This window comes from Ovis aries, chromosome 3, assembly GCF_016772045.2.
Source record: "Ovis aries strain OAR_USU_Benz2616 breed Rambouillet chromosome 3, ARS-UI_Ramb_v3.0, whole genome shotgun sequence".
NCBI classification, from domain to species: Eukaryota; Metazoa; Chordata; class Mammalia; order Artiodactyla; family Bovidae; genus Ovis; species Ovis aries.
Window position 1 is genome coordinate 162,983,329 of NC_056056.1, and position 20,734 is coordinate 163,004,062.

At 37.0% G+C, this 20,734-nt stretch overlaps 1 protein-coding gene across 3 annotated transcripts; it reads left to right on the top strand.

Moving 5' to 3' along the window:
• Positions 1-4: 4 nt before the first annotated feature.
• Positions 5-20,135, top strand: PTGES3 (prostaglandin E synthase 3). 3 transcript variants are annotated; one of them, XM_027967575.2, is made up of 8 exons: positions 5-324; positions 13,885-13,998; positions 14,149-14,218; positions 14,769-14,867; positions 16,354-16,443; positions 17,794-17,856; positions 18,712-18,736; positions 18,971-20,135. In XM_027967575.2, coding segments are annotated over exons 1-8 (483 nt in total). In that variant the 5' UTR covers positions 5-322; the 3' UTR covers positions 18,991-20,135. The 3 variants fall into 3 exon arrangements, with proteins under 3 accessions (XP_027823376.1, XP_060268950.1, XP_042102988.1); XM_060412967.1 differs by having other exon boundaries at positions 18,712-20,135; XM_042247054.1 differs by lacking the exon at positions 17,794-17,856.
• The last annotated feature ends 599 nt before the right edge of the window (positions 20,136-20,734 follow it).

The window sequence follows — 20,734 nt, forward strand, 5'->3', positions numbered from 1 at the left end:
GCCCGGGCATTTTGCTGCGTCACCAGCCGCCGCCCGGCCTCACCACCCCTCGCTCGCACGCACGCACGTTCATTCTCCGTCCTCGCGCCCCTTTTCCTACACTTTCCTCTTCTCTCCGACCGGAGGAGTCGCTCTCCTCGCGCGGTGCATTCTGGGGAGCCAGGTCGAGCCCGCCGCCGCCGCCGTCGCTTGAGGAAAGCGAGAAGAGGCCGCGACTGAGGAGAAGACGTCGGGGTCGCCACCGGAGAGGAGTCGCCTGCCCAGGAGCTGCCGCCGGAGAGGCCCGCCCACCCGTTCGCCCGTCCCCCTGCCCCGTTTCACGATGTGAGTGCGATACCTCGCCGAGAGAAGGTCGTCCGGGAGGGAGGCCGAGGCCGCGCGGGGGGCTGCCGGGAAGCCGTCCCTTCCCCTCCCCCTCTTTCGGCCCCCTCGGCTTTCGTCCTCGGTGGAAATCGTTCTTGCCTGGGGGTGGGAGGTTCATTATCCTAGTTCCGGTTACCGTTGGCGGGTGGAGGACATTTTTCCTCCGATGTCCGCTTTCCCCACCTTTATACTGGCCTTTGGCTTCCTTGTGCCGGAAATCCCACTTACCCCCCATCGGCCGGGCGGGCCCCTCCAAACTCTCGGTAACTTAGCCGTAGGCCTTAATCTCCTGTGAGCTTTTGACCACGCGGGCGCCCTGGAGGCGTGGACCCTGGTGGGCCTCTGCTCCGCTCCAGGGGCAGTTTGGCCCTGTCGCTCTGTGATGCTGGGGCTAGGCCCGGGGCCAGGTGCACCTGCGGTGGGTGCTACCACGAGGCTGCTGGTGCTCGCCGTAGAGCACCACGCGGCCCTCCCCCGCGAGCGACAGGTACTTCCAGGCGACTGGAGGGAGGCCATACCTTCTTCGCAACTTAACTTCCCTCTCGGGTGTCGTGATTGCTTGAGTGTGGTCTTTCCAGACTTCCTCCTGACTCCAGTCTCGCTGAGTGAAGGTTGCCAAAACTCAATCGTGTCCTTGGCAGCGAGGAATTACCATTGAGCGGGGAGTTCTGCACGTGTTGGAGTCGAGAGATACTTGTGGATATTTTCTGTGTTCTATATTAAACTTTAGGCGAGCTTTCGTTATCTTGGCTTAATTTAAGGATGAAACAGGTATGTCATTACCTTGGCTCAAATTTGTTTACGTGAGGTGGCTAGATACTTAAGAAGTTTTATGATACAGGGAATCCTTGATGATTTTAACCAAATGAGAATTCTTGGCACCGCCACTTTGAAGCCTTTAAATTTTTCTCAGGGAAAGCTTTACATTTTCAGATGTGAGAGTTTTTTTGGCACTAAATGCTTCCTAAAAATTGCATATGGAGAGCAATTGAGGGGAACAGTTTTTATTCCTGGAAAAAATAATGCTCTTTCAGGGGTTTCCTTAATAAAATAATGCGGTGAGTATATTTAGTTAGACATCTAAATGGATATGGAAAAAAACACCAGAGCCAGTTAACGATAAGCCTTGAGAAGAACGCGTGTATTGTTGTAAAGTAATACGTTAGAATTTGAAAGGATTCCTCCACCCCCAAAAGTATATAATAGCTTTTAATCTACGTAGTTTGTGCTTTTACTCTAAGAAATCCGTATTCCAGATAATGTACAAGGATTGTCAAGTTTTAAAACTGTGAGAACATGAATCCTCACGTAAGGCTTTACCAACTTTTAATAGGTTAATGTAACCAAATCTTTTCACGAAGAAATAGTATGTTGAATATGATTTGAAATAGAAACACTCTGGGAGGTCACATGAAATAGTTAAATAGGTAAGAGATTTAAGTATTTGTAAATAGATTAAGAGCTCGGGTAGTGTAACAATCGCTATTTCTAAAAGCAGTCTGTCTGTAGTTAAGAATGCTACTTTCAAAATGAGTGTTTGAAGAGTCCAGGTAAATCTCATTCGTTCTAAGATAACTGCATATATACCCTCTCGAAAATTCTTTAGGATATCTTATTAATGACTGAATGAATTTACAAGGTGAGTATTAGGAGTCAGTTACTTGAGTTGAAAAAGACTTTAGTAAGAGTCCTAGGAAGAATCTTGGCTGATGAGGGTTCATTTTGTTGATGTCTGCTGGAAACATTGTTTTAGTTGTGGAGAAAGATGTTTTTTGCCGGACATCTCAAGGGTTTAGGGTCTGCTTTTTATCACTTCTTAGCTCTTCAGTCGTCATTTCTGAGGTAAATTTCTTTCAAGTTTTTAAACTTTTGTCTAGTAGTTTGCATAGAAGTGAAGTCGCTCAGTTGTGTCCGACTCTCGGACTGTAGCCTACCAGGATTCTCCAGGCAAGAATACTGGAGTGAGTTGCCATTTCCTTTCTCCAGGGGATCTTCCCGACCCAGAGATCGAACCCAGGTCTCCCACATTGTAGGCAGACGTTTTACCGTCTGAGCCACCAGGGAAGTCATTCTCCTACCTTGGAGAAAGCTGGGAATTGAGGACCTCTCCTCTGTTTAAGACCCACCCCGCCGGGGTTGCTACTTTACTTTTTCTTTTTTAAGCTATTGTAGTTGGTTTTAATATCAGTTGGACCTATTAAGAGATGGAGTAAAATGTTCAGATTTGAGCTATTTGAAGTCACTCTTTCCAGTCTTATTATTACACTATCCAGAAATATACTGTGACTATTGTTACCGTTGGTTAACATCGTACTTACTTTGTCATCATTCAGCTTTGTAAGATTGTTCCCAAAGTAAAATCCATCTGTTTTCAACCTCCGAAACAAGTGATAATAATGACCATACAGCATATGGTTAATGTCTATAAGCTAAGAGTAACTGATGTTGGCTTTTGTTCAGTGTTGATTTCCTAACCACTGTAACCTGGCAACTGGATTTTCTTTTTTTTCTCCTGTGTTTGCACTAGAAGGCAGTAGAAGCGAAGTGACAGATCACTTGAGTGCAGACCAGTATGTATTGTTAAGATTTCCCTTTTGAATTGTGTTAAAAGATCTTCTAGAAGCTGTATCATTGTGGAGTGGTTAGTGATAATTGCGTCCCAGGAAAAAATACTTTTGTAATATCAACTGTTTAGACAAAATCTAGTTCTGAAACACTAAATTGAAAATTGCTGTATCTAGTGTATTTTAAAGTGTTATTATTTGCCGTGTAGATTGGCAGTAATAGATTTTACATAGAAGCTGAATTCCCCAGAACACCTTTGAACTTTTGGTTTTCCAGGAAGATGCTAATACATCTTGTTGTATTCCAGAGCCAAATAAAACGTGTTGTTGTGGATTGTCTGTGCAATAGTTGATCTTCTCATGTACCCATACTTTATTGCTAGAAAGAGTTTATGTCAGGGCTCTTTCCACCTCAGTATGCTTAATTATCTTTGTGTACTGAAAGGATGTAAGTCACAGAGGTGTTTTTTAAATTTTTAGTATTATTACAAGGTTTAGTTCTTCAACTATGATTTGAACCTGGAATTTCTGACAAAGTTTTTTTCCCCTACTTTATGAAAAGGGAGAATAATTTTCCAAGTGGTCCTTATATTTCCAATAAGGAAATGGCAACCCACTCCAGTATTTTTGCCTGGAGAATCGCATGGACAGAGGAGCCTGCTGGGCTGCAGTCCATGGGGTTGCAAAGAGTTGGACATGACTGAGCAACTTCACTATCACTAACCACTCAGTTTTATTATTTAATATAACTGCTTCTATTAAAACCTTGCCGCTTCCTGAGATATGAGGCTCTGAAATCTGTTACGTTGACCTTACTTCAGTTTTATTTATATGAAGAAAAATTAAACATTTCACCTGGTTTGACAATGTTAAAAGGATATGAGCACACAAGTGGTAATGTGAGAAAGTCATAGAGTTGCTTGGAAGGCAGGCATTAAGTTGGGGCGGGAATAGTGTATTTAAGAACACATTCACCTTTATATTTTAAAGTAGTAATTACCAAAGAAAGGAACTAGCACAAAGGTTCACTCACCCCTTGGTGTCTTGGTAGTGTTTCTGTTTTTGTTAACTGTTTTGGGGTTTTGGGTTGGTTAGTTTTTTAATGGTGCTGCTAGACTGCCAAATGGCGTAACCTAGCAGTTCTATTTATTAGGTAGTTGGATCCAAACAACTTAAATGCTTTGTCTTAACAGCCTCCTAACTCTTTGGAAAACTAATACACATAAATTGCAAGGAAAATGTAGTTTATTGTATAACTATGGTGATTAATGGAAGGTGTCTGCCTTTTGTGCACTCTATAACTTGTTATACCTTGAAATCAGATTGGATACTTCCATCTCAATTCCTCACTTGATTTTTGTTTGTTTGTTTTTGGTTTGTTTGTTGTGTTCTTTTGTTAGTTTTAAATTAGAACAGCCTCCAGAAATCCAATTTTGCAAAGATGACACTTAGTGGAGAAGAAGGATATAGTGCAGTCTACTGTTGAAACTGAGCTACTTGGTATCTTGACTGAAGCTGAGTATCGCTGAATTTCTTTTAAATTTGAAATCTTCTGGAACAGCTCTGTAAATTCTCCCATAGAGCTGTGATCCACCTTGGCACCCAGTTTGGGAATCACTGGACTTGCATGTATATTCAGATCACTTTTCCAGAAAGTTCTACATGGTGCAACTGACATACAGAAGATGTGAAAATATGAGAAGCATATCAGGGTTTCTGTGAGCAAAGAATATGTGAGAGTTTGGTTTTAGATGTTTACAGGCAGGACTTTTGATAATACTTAACTAACTGGAACTGCTTTTTTTTTCTTTTTTAGCAGATTATTCTTGTTTCCATATCATTCCTCACTTGATACAAACTGAAAAAGATTACAGTTTCTTTTTTTGTAAATGATAGGCCAGTTGATAGACTTAAAGTATCAGTTATTCTGAACTTCGGTGACATCTTTTTTAAACTTTTTTTCCGTTTTCTCTTTAAAATTTTTTTTTTATTTTTAATGTTTGTTTATTTGTTCGGCTGTGCCTGGTCTTAGTTCCAGCATGTGGGAATGTGGGATCTAGTTCCCTGATCAGGGATGATAGAACCTCGGCCCCTTTGATTGGGAGCATGGAGTCTTAGCTTCTGGACTACAGGGAATTCCCTGTAATTTTTCTAGATGTTTAAAAATATTCTAGGTATATTAAAAATGAGTGATTCTAGTCTTTAAGAAGCTTTCCATTTACTAGAAATGTTTAGTTTATCCTCTAAACATAGAGTATATTTACTCCATTAAGTTCTATTTTTAAAAAAATTTAGTCTTCTGATTACTATTGTTGTATCTTAGAATTTAAAGTGATCTTTTAATTCAAACAAACATCATGTTCCATTAAAAATGAACTCATGGGGGACTATCATTACTTCTGAATAAAGTATGTGAGGTTGTATGTCATAATGTATCTTACAGTTAAACACACAAATGAGTTACCTTTCAAAGTGGTAACCAACACAAGTATCTTATGGTATATCACATATTTATGCTCTAAGAAAGATAAACCATAACTAGTAATGGATCTGAACCATCTATGCCCATGTTTCATAGAAGACTTTGGGGCTAAATGTCATCCAGCTTGAATGTGAGCTTCTTAAAGGCAGAGGATTTATCTCTGGACAGTTGTCTCTAGACAGTTCCTGGTATCGTGTTCAATAAATACTTGTTCGTTGAATAATATTCAAACTCTAAATCTCTTAGCTATAAGGCTTGACTATATGAGGTTCTTGACAGTGAAGGTTGGGACTAACTCAGATCTTCTATAGCTGGTCCTGTGTTCTGCTATATCACATCTTTGGTCAAATTCAGCTGCATATCATATAGATTCAAAAGTAGATTGCTGGTCTCTAGTTGAAAGGTAAAGTTGGTGAGAGTCATCTATAGCTTTAGATTCTGTTAACTGAGACTTTGCTGTATTTGGGGAAATCTGGAAAAGAAGTACCACCAAAGGAGTATATACCCTCAAATTACATTTGACTTGTTTGTGAGCCCTTTATTAGGGAAATGTTTATTTTGGGAATATTTATTAGTTACAAATTGATCAGACTGATCTTTCTCTTAATTAATTGAGTGATTACCATAGATTCTCTTTTAAGAGATTCTGCCCTTTTCTTCTCCCCTCCAGTTTTTTTCATATCCAAAGAAATTGGCCTTTCAGTAAAAAAGTAATACTTTTTTGCTTGATTAATTTCTATATGTGCCCATCAGTTGAAGATAAAACCTAATACATTTTTATTTATTTATTTTTTTTGGCTGTGCTGGGTCTTTGTTGCTGCATGGGTTTTTGTCTAGTTGCTACCAGTGGGAGGGCGGCTACCTAGTTGCAGTGCCCGGAGTTTTCCTTGCAGTGGCTTCATTTGCTGGGGAGCGTGGGCTCTAGGGCACGTTGGGCTTCAGTAGTTAGGCTCTCAAGCTCTAGAGCACAGACTCAATAAGGCTTAGTTGCTGTGTGGCACGTGGGATCTTCCCGGACCAGGGATCGAACCTGTGTGTCCTGCATTGGCAGGCAGATTCTTTACCATTGAGCCACAAGGGAAGCCCAGATTTATCTTTTCAAAATGTACTTACTACTTTGGCTGTGCCAGGTTTCAGTTGTGTCTTCAGTTTTCACTGTGGCATGCAGGTTCTTTAGTTGAGATGTGTGGTATCTAGTTCCCTGACAGGGGATTGACCCTGGGTCCCCTGCATTAGGAGCATGGACCATGAGGGAAGTCCCAAAACTTAACACATTTAACAATATTTGTTTAATCACAAAGATTATTGTCATTTAGTGTGTGCTCATATCACATTTTTCAAGCCCTTTAAGTACTTTTACAAAAGTAGAACATTTTTTGTTTTGGTTTTTTTTGGCCAAGCTATGCCGCACACAGGATCCTGACCAAGGAATGAACCCATAACCCCTGCATTGGGAAAATGGCATCTTAACCACTGGACCACTAGGGGAAGTCAGTGGTGCATCCATTTTTTTTAAAGGGAGAAATGCCCTTCCCTGAGAGCTCAATGGTAAGAATTCGCCTGCAATGCAGGAGATGTGAGTTCGATCTCTAGGTCGGGAAGATCTTCTGAAGTAGGAAATGGCAACCCACTCCGATATTCTTGAATTGAAAATCATGAACAGAGGAGGCTGGTGGGCTACAGTCGATGGGGTTGCTAAAAAGTCAGACATGATTGAGCAGCTAAGCAACATATGTATACTTAGAGCTGATTCATGTTGTAAGGTAGAAACCAACATAACATTGTAAAGAATCATTCTCCAATTTAAAATGATCATTCTCCAATTTAAAATGAGGAGAGAAGTGCTTATTGTTTTCCTACAAGCCATAGTTAAGATGAACCAGATTCTAGTATGCTAAAAGCAGTATTTGGGAACAAATGTGGTTTCCACTGTCATTCTAAGACAAGCTAAGAAATTTTAGTCAAAACTACAGAGGAGAGTTTTAGGTAATGCAAATTTTAATTGCTCAAATTGACATAGCCCTAAATATTGAACTTGAAAATACTTGTCAGAACAACTTGGAATGTCCCACTTCAGGGATTTTGGGTGGTGTTGTAATTAGTGGCTTATTTACATAATGTATAGAGAGATGAAAAAAGTTTTGCATCTATGTTAGTATTAAAAAATGGATTAACAGACTTGAACAGTAGTACGGGATTTTGCCAGGGTTTGTATAAGACTAGAGATAAATCTAACATAATTTAGATGCTAGAGTTTAAAATCAGCCTTTCTCTGGGTTAATAGGAAAAAAGGGTGATGTGATATGATCCTCACAGAAGACAAAAAGGATTTCATAAACACTTGGTTTACCTTTCAAGTGAGTGAATATGTGTGTCTGTTACTATTTAGGTTAAGGGTAGGATTTCCTCTTGTATTTTCTGATGGTTTAGATCGGGGTCACTTGGTAACTATTAGGTTTTACAGGCCATGAGTATCCCTGTCTCACATTCTTATTTTTTCAACTCTTAAATATTACAAAAGTTAGGACTTCCCTGGTGGCTCAGTGGATAAGAATCCACCTGCAATGCAGGGGACATAGGTTCAATCCCTGGTCCAGGAAGATTCCACATACTGTGGAGCAACTAAGCCTGTGCACCACAACTAGAGAAAGCCTGCACAAAGCAATGAAGACCCACACAACCAAAAACAAATAAATAAATAAATAATTGACATACATACATACATACATACATATATATGTATGCACATATATATACACACCAAGTGGCTCCTGGGCCAACCTCTGATTTGGATCATTTGATTTTGCTTTTATTATCTGGTAAATGATCATATTAGTTTGTTAGCGCTGCCATAGCAAAGTACTAGAGGATGGATGATTTAAACAGTAAAAATTTTTTCCTTAAAATTCTGGAGAGTGGTTCAAGATCAAGGTGTCAGGTTGGTTTCTTTTGAAGCCTCTCTACTTGGCTTGCAAATGGCCTTCATCTATCTTCACAGGGTCTTCCCTCTGCAATGGTCCTAATCTTTTGTAAAAAATTAATGTATTTTTAAAATTAATTTTATTGAAGTATAATTGCTTCACAGTGTTGTGTTTGTTTCTGCTGTACAGCACAGTGAATCAGTTACATATACATATATCCTCTCTTTAGATTTCCTTTCCATTTAGATCACCACAGTTCCCTGTGCTATTCAATAGGTTCTCATTAGCTGTCAGTTTTATATATAGTAGTGTGTATATGTCAGTCCTAATCTCTCAATTCTTCCCACTCCTCCCTTCTCTGCTTGGTAACCATAAATTTGTTCTCTACATCTGACTGACTCTGCATTGCAAATAAATTCTTCTTTACCATTTTTCTAGATTCCATATATAAGCGATATTATGATACTTGTTTTTCTCTTTCTGACTTCCCTCTGTATGACAAACTCTAGGTCCATTCATGTTTCTACAAATGGTGTTATTTCATTCCTTTCTACAGCTGAGAGTAATATTTCATTGTATAGACCTATCACATTTTCTTCATCCGTTCCTCTTGTGTATGGACATTTAGGTTGCTTTATTGTAGCTGTTGTGATCTCGTACAAGGACATTAGTCATACTGCATTATGGTCCACTCTAAGACCTCATTTTATGTTAAAGGCCCTGTCTCCAAATACAGTCACATGAGGTTTAGGACTTAACATAGGAATTTGGGACACAATTCAGGCTGTAACAATGATGTAAATCTAGATTACTGAATGTGAATTCAAGGAAAGAAAAAAGATTCTCCCTGATTCCTTTGTCCTTGATAGGAACAGAAACCGAAGAGTTTATGTACTTGGTTTTTGATAGAGCTGCCAGGTCACCAGTGGTGGTCCTCCTCCATTACTATAGATTCTTAATGCATAACTCCACTTTAAGATGGTGAACACTCTACTTTAACATGGTAAACGGTACTGTTAACTATTTCAGATTACATTGTTAAATTGGCTGGAAAATCGTGTTTACCAGTATTGAAATAGCCATTGGTAAACATGCTGGGAGAAGAATCTTCTCATTAATCAGGTTAATTCAACATTGTAAGTCAAGTTGGGCCAATAAAAATTCATTTTCAAAAAATCTGGGTAATTGTTTTTAGTGCTACTACAGGAAAGATAGAATACTACAATGAATTCTTCAGAAACCCATTATTCAGTCCCAACCTTTACCAGTACAGGTATTCTTATTTTATCTACCCCCCTCTCTTTTCCCCAGTGGATTTTACATTGAAAATCCCAGACATGTTCCTTTAAATAAGGAACATCTGCAATCTGGATACCTTTGACAACAGGCAATTCTTGTTTACCAAAACAACAATTTCTAAAACTTGAGAATAAATGACAATTGGGCAATAAATCCTAAACAGATCTTCTGGTCTGTAGCTATTACAGTCTTTGTTGTTTTGTGTCTTAATTGAATGGAAAGGATTGATTTTTCTTTTTAAATAAGTTTTGCCATTAGATTATGTTGCTCTAAAGAAACAAACCATTCTGTGTCAAAACCATTTCATATCATTTTTCTAAAGTGTGAAAATAATAAACCCATCTACACTTAGCAGTTTGAACATTTAGCAGGTCATTGCCATGTAGCTTTCTCTCCTCCTTTTTTTCCCTTAATTATTTTAAAGCAAGCCTCATGTACTTCTCTTTTAATCTTGAGTGCTTTTTTTTTTTTTTTTTTTTTTGGTAAAGCAGTGCCTTTCACACCTAACAAAACTACCAGTTTTCACGTTATCTAATACTCTGTCCATATCTAGGACAGGTTTCCACGGTTTCGGGAATGTTTTTTTTATATTCAGTTTGAATTGAGATGCATACCAGATGTACAATTTGTGCTTGTTTGATAGTTCTTAGGTCTCTTTTAATCTAGAACAGTTAAGTTCTAGATTGGAATGAATCATGTTGATCAAATCAGGAGGTAAATGTCTGGTTGTCCAACTTTTGGTGATGCTGAGATCATAAATTCTTTATCTGCTATTCATCTAGTCATTACTCATGGTCCTATTTATTGATGAATGACTGCCAAATCAGTATAAAGATTGAAAAATGGTGGTTTTATTTTATTTTTTGTTTTCTCCTCTCACATTTTATTCCACACCAGAGCTAGAATTCTGTAAGGAAGCTTCCTTCATGAAATGGTCCTATTCAGGTATCATTAATAAAGATTCATAAAGAGGACTTCCCTGGTGGTCCAGTGGTAAAGAATCTCTGCCAGTGCAGAGGACGTGGGTTCTATTGCTGATCTGGAAAGAGTCCACATGCCACAGGGCAGCTAAGCTTGTATGTCAGAACTGCTGAGCCTGCATTCCACTAGAGCTAGAAGTGGAGCCTGCACACCCTAGAACTTGCACTCTGCAACAGGAGAAATCTGAGCACTGCAACTAGAGAGTAGCTCCCACTCACTGCAAATAGAGAAAGCCTGAGAGCAGCAGTGAAGACCCAGTGCAGCCAAAAGTAAAATATAAATGGATAAACAAAATTTAAACATTCATAAAGGGAAAAGAGGATAGATGCCTGTTCTTTCTTCTCAGTTGCCTTTTTGTAAAGAATTGGAGCTGTATTATCTTCTGGTAATCTAGAATTGTGGATAGTTTTTAAATCAATATAAATTTGGAGTATTTATAGTCAGTGTATTTGGATCAATTTGCAGTCATTCTTTCAAATTGTCACTGGCCAAGGAGAGAGACACCATACTTTTTTTGCCTGAAGTGGGCAAAACATTGTTTTTATTTTTATTTCTTTAAATTTTGGCTGCGCTAGGTCTTCGTTGTAGCATGTGGCCTCTTTGCTGTATGCAGGCTTCTCATTGCAGAGCCCTGGGCTCAGTAATTGCAGTTAGTGGGCTTAGTTTCCCTCAGTCATATGGGATCTTAGTTTTCCAGCCAGGGCTCAACCCAAGTCCCCTTCAAAGGGAGATTCTCAACCACTGGATCATAGAGAAGTTCCGACATATTAATGACCAAAGATATATTAATTTGTTTTATTGTTTAGTTCCTAAGTCGTGTTTGACTCTTTGGACCACCATGGATTGTAGCCTGCCAGGCTCTGTCCATGGGATTTCCCAGGCAAGCATACTAAAGTGGGTTGCCAATTCCCTATTCAGGGCATCTTCCTAGCTCTGGAATCAAACCTGCATCTCCTGCATTGGCAAGCAGGTTTGTTACCACTGAGCCATCTGGGAAGCCCAAACATTTGTTACCCAAACATTATTGACCAGAGATGTTTAAATATTCACTTATATAACAAATTTCCAGCCACTGATGTTTTTGCAAAAATTCCCTAGTCAGTAATGAGTTAAGTTAACAAATAATAAATATTTTCCATTACAGAGCAAACATGGGGGGAATTCCTTCTCAGTCCAGGGATTAGGACTCCTGGTGCTTTAATTGTTGAAGGCCCATTTGATCTCTGGTTGGGAAATTAAGATCCCTCAAGCTGCATAGAAAGGACCAAACATGTTACCACATATTGAGAAAGCTGTTTTGGCAAGAAAATGAACTAGAGGTAATGTGTGGCCTATTGGAACCTATTAATAAACTCCTAAACCATTTATTTTATGTACATTGACATGGTAACATAGAAATTGTGGTTTTTATTTTTAATTTTTTTAGTCCACATAAGTTTGGTTCTTTTTCAAAGTGAAGTCCCTCAGTCGTATCCAACTGTTAGCAACCCCATGGACTGTAGCCTACCAGGATTCTTCATCCATGGGATTTTCCAGGCAAGAGTACTGGAGTGGGTTGCCATTTTCTTGGTATTGAACTAGGTCACCCACACGGTAGGCAGACGCTTTACCGTCTGAGTGACCAGGGAAGTCATAGACATTTTTCAAAGACATTTTTAAATCCCACCCAAGTCTGCCAGTAGATGCCTAAAGAAATAGCTGTTACTCTTGCTGATTTGTTGGTATTTCAGCTTTGGAAATTGCTGTTTATAATTTTTTTTTTTTTAATATTTATTTGCCTGTGCTGGATCTTAGTTGTGGCATGTGGGCTCCCTAGTTGCGGCTTGTGGAATCTAGTTCCCTGACCAGGGATCAAACCTGACCTGCATGGGGAGCTTGGAATCTTAGCCAGTGGACCACCCGCCATTTATAACTTTTAATTTCAGAGCTGATATCAGTGTTCCAGAGTAGTGTGTGGCAATTAGTTTAACCATTACACAAGTGTAATCATTGTGTAAAAATGAGCTGTGGCTGTAACGTTTTAGAACTTGAAACGGTTACACCTTAGGATTGGGAATTTCGGAAGCAAACAATTCCTTTATGTTGAGTTGATTTATGAATAGTGTTTGAAGATACAACTAGTTTCTTTAAAAGTTTTGATTTGAAGTTTTGGGTTTATAGAAAAGTTTAAAAAATACAAATAATTTCTGTGACTTTGATTTTTAGATGATCAAAGTGGCACATACTTATTTTTAAAAATTGCACCCAAAATGGAAAATAAACGGTTTTTAAAATAATTGGAACAGTTAGGATCAATATGGCTCTATTTCCTTTCTTTTCTCTTTCTGGCTCATGCTTTACAGGCAAGTGCTGTTAATCTACCTGTTCTTCGTGCGTGCATGCCTGCGTGTGTGTGAGAGAATTCTTGGAGTTTTTATGAGTGTGTAAATATTTATCGAAGTAACCTGTCTTGGTCTTGAAGATAACAAAAATTTTATTTATCACATGTAATCTTGTGTGTGTGTGCACTCAGTATTGTCTGACTCTCTGTGACCCCATGGACTGTAGCCCACCAGGATCCTCTCTCTATGGGATTTTCCAGGCAAGAATATGAATTGGGTTGCCATTTCCTGTTTCAGAGGATCGTCCCTACCCAGGGATTGAACTCATGTCTCTTGCATCTCCTGCATTGGCAGGTGGATTCTTCACCACTAGCACCACCTGGGAAGTGCTTATAATCTTTACTGCCTGTTAATTAACCATATTTGACTGTATTTGCGTCTAGCAGATTTTTAGCCATATTTAAAACATAATTTTTAATGGATGAGTAGAGCTTTAGGCAGAACTTTGAAATACTATCATTTCTCATACTTCTAAAAAATTCCCCCCCCAAGTTTCTCGAATTGTAAGTAGTAATGTTGCATACTATATTTCATATGACAATGGATTAGTTCTTTTAAATCCTGTGAAGTTGAATTTTTAGGAGCAGGGCTGTAAAGAAGTAGCACACAAATTTTAACAGGGCTACCTAAATGGTTAACTCCATTGAACATTTTGGTCTTATGTTTTAAAATCTCTTCCTATGAGGAAACAGTATCATTGCATTTTAACCTGAAATGCACCTGTTAGGAAAAAACGTATTAATAGTTCACATTTGAAATTGTAATATATTGCCTCAAAATAACACTCTGATGGAGAATAGAAGTATGTTACTTACATGCTAAATTTCAGAGGTTATGTAAATACCCACTTAGTGAATTTCAGCTTAACTTTGTCTAATTTTATCTCATTATAGGCAACCTGCTTCTGCAAAGTGGTACGATCGGAGGGACTATGTCTTCATTGAGTTTTGTGTTGAAGACAGTAAAGATGTTAATGTAAATTTTGAAAAATCAAAACTTACATTCAGGTAAATTACCATTTTTACATCCTTGGGTGAAAAACTTGTTTCCGACAGCTTGAATAGCTTTGGTTTGCTTGTTTTGTGTTTTCTCTGAAGTTATTACTAATCTTTACCTCTTTGAAGAGACTCATTTTCCCCCTCCTTTTTTTTGTACAGTTGTCTTGGAGGAAGTGATAATTTTAAACATTTAAATGAAATTGATCTTTTTCACTGTATTGATCCAAATGTAAGTAGTTTCGAAACTTTAATCCCCCCAAAATTTAAATTTAACTTTAAATTGTGAGGAAATGGACATAATTTAAATACTCATTTTAGAGATGAATATTAATTCTTAACAGTTCAGAGGCTAAATATAATTACATGGTTTGCATTGTTTTCCATCTTGTAACTACTTCTTTGCATATTATTTTTGTTGTTATCAATGTTTAGACTCAGGACAGTACTGTCTTTTTTAACCTTTTTAAAATTGCAGTGTAGTTAATATAATGACAGTACTCTTGATGCTTGTTTTATTTAAGCATAGATGTAGCTAAGTATGTTCTATGCTTACGCCATGTTTACTAATTTTTTTTAAACTTTTTATGCTATTCACCTTGTTCAGGGGAGGCAAAAAATGATACTTTTGCTATTGGATAGCTTATGAAATCTTCAGTAGCCTAGATGTTTCAGGGTGTAGGGAAAGAAATGAGGAGGAAAGAAATGACACCAAGCAACTTTGTATCCTATATTGATACTAGAGAGTTATAACAGTGTGAAAACATTTATTTTTGTTTTAGGATTCCAAGCATAAAAGAACGGACAGATCGATTTTATGTTGTTTACGAAAAGGAGAATCTGGCCAGTCCTGGCCAAGGTTAACGAAAGAAAGGGCAAAGGTAGGTTTCTTTTCCTTTTTTTTGAAAGTTAGGTATTTTAAAATAATTAAAGATACATTGACATCAAACTAAAAAGTTTCTGCCCAGCAAAGAAAACCACCAAGATGAAAAGACAACCTACTTAATGGGAAAATATATTTACAAATCATGTATCTGATAAAAGGTTAATATCTAATGTATATGAGGAACTCCTACAATTCAGCAACAAAAATCCAATTAAAAAGGGGGCAGACTTCTGCTATACTCCAATATAAAATAAAAATTAAAGAAAGGAACAGGTAGAGCAGTTCCCTGGTGACCTAATGATTAGGATTCCAGGCTTTCATTGCCTTGGCCCAGGTTCATCACTAATTATTAGAGAAATCAAATTAAAACCACAATGAGATATCATCTTCTAACTGTTAGAATGGCTGATGTCAAGAAGGCCAATAAGAAATGCTGTTGTTGGGATTATAAACTGATGTAGCCACTATGGAAAATAGTATAGAGATTCTCAAAAAATTAAAGAGTAGAACTACCATATGATCTAGGCATTCCACTTCTGGGTATTTATCTGAAGAATATGAAAACACTAGTTGGAAAAAATGTGTGCCATCTCTATTCATTGCAGCATTATTTAAAATAACCAAAATACGGAAGCAGCCAAAGTATCTGTTGATGAATGAATGGTAAACTGGTGTGTGTGTGTGTGTTCAGTGGATTAGTATTTTGCCATTTTAAAAGAATGAAATCTTGCCATTTGCAGCAACATGGATGGACCTTGAGGGTAATAAGTAAAATGAGTCAGAAGGAAAAAGACAAACCTAATTTTCAAAAATACAACAAACAAAACTAAAAGACACATACAGAGAACAGATTGATGATTACGAGCAGGGGAGGGGGAGTTGAAGGGGTAGATAAAGGGGTACAAGGAGTCAGTTTTATAGTGACAGACAATAAGTGGACTTGGAAGGTAATCACTTTGTAGTTGTATACAGATGTCAAGTGACAATGTTATACACCTGGAACCGGTATTTTTAAAAATTGGTATGAGGAATTATAGTGTGTTTATTTCATGGCATATTTCTATTAAGGCCCTGTGTTCCATATGCTTTTCTCTACTTTGAGATTTATTAGTGTCAGTACCGAGGGTGGTCAGAATAAGATCAGTCTCTAATTGATGCAGGCTCTTTTGCATTCAAGAGAAAGACTTAAAGGTATAAATTACTGAAATATCAGATCAGAGTATATCATGGTGGCATTTAAAAAATAATGTTAATTGATTATCTGAATTTGAATAGTTTCTATTAGTGAATTTTTTTTTTAAAGAAAAAAGGTTTCTGACAACTGAGACTCCATGAAACTATATTTACTAATATATATTGCATTTGACTGACTGATTTTTCTAGTCTATTCTTTCTTTGTGCTGATTCCATGCCTTGCTAGTGAGTATGAACTCCACAATTCAATAATCTAATCAGAGGGTGATGTTTGTGTTGATCTATAGCTTAATTGGCTTAGTGTGGACTTTAATAATTGGAAAGACTGGGAAGATGATTCTGACGAGGACATGTCTAATTTTGATCGTTTCTCTGAGGTAAGTTCTTTTAAATGCATTCTTCCACCTCCCTGTCAGTATACTTCTTTCTAGGCAGTTTAATTGGGTTTTAAAGGCCTAGTGGTATGTAAGGACCTGCATTACTTTACTTTCAAGACTGTTTTTTTTTACAAGTTTTTAAAAATTAGTGTCAAGTTCTAAAGTTGATGTGTAAGGGAAAATAAACTATATGGTCAGTACAACAGCTAATTTTTACTGTTTCTTTGAAAAAAAAAAGTTAAAAAGTAAGTACCCAATTTCATGTATGCAGTTGCTTATTTAACATCTCTCATATGGCTCTAGCACCTTGATTTCAAAAGAGAGAAGGGAGAAATGATATTCATTCTCCTAAACTGTGCTACTCCTTACCTATAGTAATTGGTGCCACCATTTACCCAGATGTGCACGTCACAACTTTTAACAATCTCCTAAGTAAACTCTTAAATGTATTCAGTTCTGCATCTATTGCCATTGCATCTTGACATCTAGTATTGCACTTTGGAGCCTTCTGAGTATTTTTCCTGCTCAAAGAATCTTAACCAGTATTTAGTGTCTTCAGATGTAGGAAAACTTCACTAGTTACTCATATTATTTGAGAGTAGATGCTCAGGATTTTTATACTGAAAGGTTTTTGAGTCAGTATCTTTTTAAGACCCCTTCTAACTCTGAAGTTCAGGTAAGCATGTGTTTTTGAAGTTCCATATGAATTATTCAGTCTGCTTATTTATACCTCTTTACGTAATATATTGCAGTTCTTATTCTCTGTTGGGTCCAGTTTAAGTATATAAGAGTATTTTATACAGCCTATATGTTTTCTTTCAAGGAGTATGTTTATTTTCTGATTTTAACTTAGTTACTGGTGTTTAGCTAAATTCAGTATTCAAGGCTTTTATACAAACTAATCAGCCCAAAGGACTTTTAAGTTACCATTGATTCTTCACAGTATTTAAAACTACAATGAGAATACCATAATACACACGCCACTTAGTTGAACATACAAAACTTAACAACTAAAAATAATCCCATTCTTAGTCACCAGAGGTACCTGCTGTTCAGGATTGTGGTATTTAATTTCTGCATCATACATATGTGTCTAATTGGATGAATTTTTAAAATTTCACTTTTCTTCAATGAGAACTTACTCTTAACTTCCTACTACAGTTTCAGGATTTTATGTAATTACATAAAATCTAACTTTTCCAGAAAGGAAAGTACCTAACCTATAGTTGAATTTTTTTTTTAATTGGTGTAAATCTATGGCAGAGCTAAGGTTTATTCTGGAGTGTGCAACCTAATAATTAGGGCTTAATTTAACATCATTTTTAAAACTAATTTTTACACTTCGAATAGATGATGAACAACATGGGTGGTGATGAGGATGTAGATTTACCAGAAGTAGATGGAGCAGATGATGTAAGTCTATAAATTCTTTTCTATGTTTAATAAAATAGTAAGAAACAATGTATTTACAGGTTGTTTTATATAAATCAAGACTGCTTTTTTTGCCATTGGTTGGTTTTTTTCCTAAAAAATATTTCAGGGAAAACCAATTCTTTTAGAAGTCTTCATTTTAGAGGGATGGATACCTACTAGGAATCAGGTGTCCCATGGATCATTCTTAAAGGGACCAGATTTATAGTTCAGAATAATTATTGTGCAGAGACATATACCTTATTCAATTAACAGTTTAGGGAATATTTTGACAAAGTTAAACAGGTTTTAACAGCAGGATGGTCAGAGACATATAGTAAACAAGTGGATGTTGTGAATCTGTAAGGATATACTGGTCCACTCTTCTCAAAATTTTCCCACCTGGCATCCTGTTAACATCTTTAAGAAAGTTTTTCGATCTAGTTTGGAAAATATTTATTTAAATAGTTCAACAGTTAGGATTAGAGTTCATTGTCTTCTGTCATTCCAGTGGTCTTCATATTGAGCCATTTTTCTCTTGCACTAAATGCCAAGAGAGAAAAGAAACCATTTTATAGAAAAATTCATTTTGATTAGTAGAAAGGAATTCAAAGAATGGGCTCGATTCCCTCCAAAAGGCACACATCTTATAGGAAGATATATCCTCAGCTGTACATACTATTCATCTTAAATAAACCTGTTTTTAAGTCCATTGATAAGTTCATGAGATGAATGTAACCACATGTCTCTGCTACTTTGGTCAAAAGTATAGTGCTTCAACTTTTTAAGGCAAACTGTTCAGTTAGCGAAGGAGTATTTGATCAATTTGGTTGAAATTTTTTGTTTCTCTTTCTGCAGGATTCACAAGACAGTGATGATGAAAGTAAGTATCTTTGTAAAAATAAATCTACACAGAGATATTTCACATCAAAGACCAAACTCTTAAAATAGATAAGTTACTTGTTTAAAATTCTTAGAAGATCCGTGATTATGGAAGATACGTGATTATTTCTTTATGGCCTCTAACAAACAGCTAAAGCAACAATTTGAATGATTCAAAAGTTGTTGGGTTATTATCCTCTTGTAATTTTTACTAATCTTTCAAAAATCTTTTCAGAAATGCCAGATCTGGAGTAAGGGATATTATCATCGCTGGATTTTGAGAAAGAAAAATAACTTCTCTGCAAGATTTCATAATTGAGAGAATTCCTGAGTTGATAGCTCTAAAGGCAGATGCTGTATTTGCCTCCTTTAACCCATTTTTCAACCTGTTTGTTTTTTTTAAGGCTTCACTAAGGGTTGATATGTACCATTGTATGGGGCAGTTTTAAGTCAGCTAAGGCAATAACCTTGTGCATGAACATTTCCCAGATTTCCATGATGCTGTTGAGGTCCTAGGCAATTGACACAGCAGTTGTGATAAATAAAAATCTCACCTAAGTCTCCTTTACTCATAACGTAGATACTGACATGATAGGAAGCTCTCTGGTTTAGGGAAAGTAACTAAATTTTAGATTTTAGAACATGGACTCAAAAGTGGCTGAAAGAATTGGTTGATACTTTTAAACTGGTAACATGTTATTCCTCTGCCATATCCTTCAGGATTGTTCCACTAAAGTTTTATTTTTCAAAAAATTTACTTCACATTATTGTATGTAAGTGATCACTTGTCAGTGTTCCAGATGTATCTTAGCTAAAACTAGTGAATGCCCTAACTTAGATGGTTTTGAAGCCTGTACATTTGGTATTGTTTGACCCTTAAACTTTTACATCTCTTAGCATGGAGGACGAAGAAAGGCTGTACATTGTTGCTTGAGAGTCTGTACATTTAGACCAAATTTGTATTTGCACTGTCAGTATGGCAAATGAGTGGAAAAAAATGTTAATACACTATTGGATTTTTTTATTCCTTTTTTTTTTTTTGGATTCAGCGTGTACCTGGGCTGAAAACCTCAATTTATGTTCATGACAGTGAGGATTTTTTTTAATGTCTACATTCTTTCTAATAAACTGTTGGAAGACTTCTTGGCTATCCTTTCAAGTGTCTGGTTTACTGTAATTTCATGTATTGCCATTTACTGGAATGGAGTTTTTATTTTTACTTGAGGAAGAATTTGGGAATATTCCTCTGTTTGGGGGAAACAAAGGCTTGCTGTAATGTCAGAGAAAACCTTTTAAAAGTGGATCTGTAATAGAAAATTGTAGATGCACTTTGCAACAGTTGGAAAAGAAAGTGTTGTGATTTGATTGAAATAAAACTAAATGTGTTGTCCTCCTCTAAATCTTTGAGCTTTTGCATTTTGGCACTTTTTATTCCTTCCAGCTTCTGTGTATTTGTCATAGCATAGAAATGCTTCATATTTCAGTACTTTCTCATGTCAGACACTAAGGACCTTTGTTATAGGCAGTGTTAACGTGCTGGGGGCAGGGAATACAAAGATAAATCCTTTAGGTAATTGTGTAATTGTATATGCAGGGAGCACACATCACAAGCTAAGCCTTGGGACAAATAGTGAAAAGAAACTTGGGAAATGGCAGATGTAGTAATAGGTATGGATAGAGTATTGTGGGGATTTAGAAGGAAAAACACAACCTTTTTTCTTTCCTTGTTAAGTATATAATTGTTCCAAATGAGATACTCAAAGCCATTTTCTTGAAATGGTACAAATAGAAAATCTTACTAGAGACTGGGCAATCAGCTCTTTTGTTACATTGGTCCTCTTATGGGAATGCAGTTTTTCTTCAAAGCCTTAGTTTTTTTCCACATTAGGTATGTTTGGACTTCTATACTTCTAGAAAATTATTTCAAATTTGGTCTCCTTTCTCTGGAGCATGCCAGAGGTATCAGTATGATTGATAATGTACTGCTTCATAGAAAAAC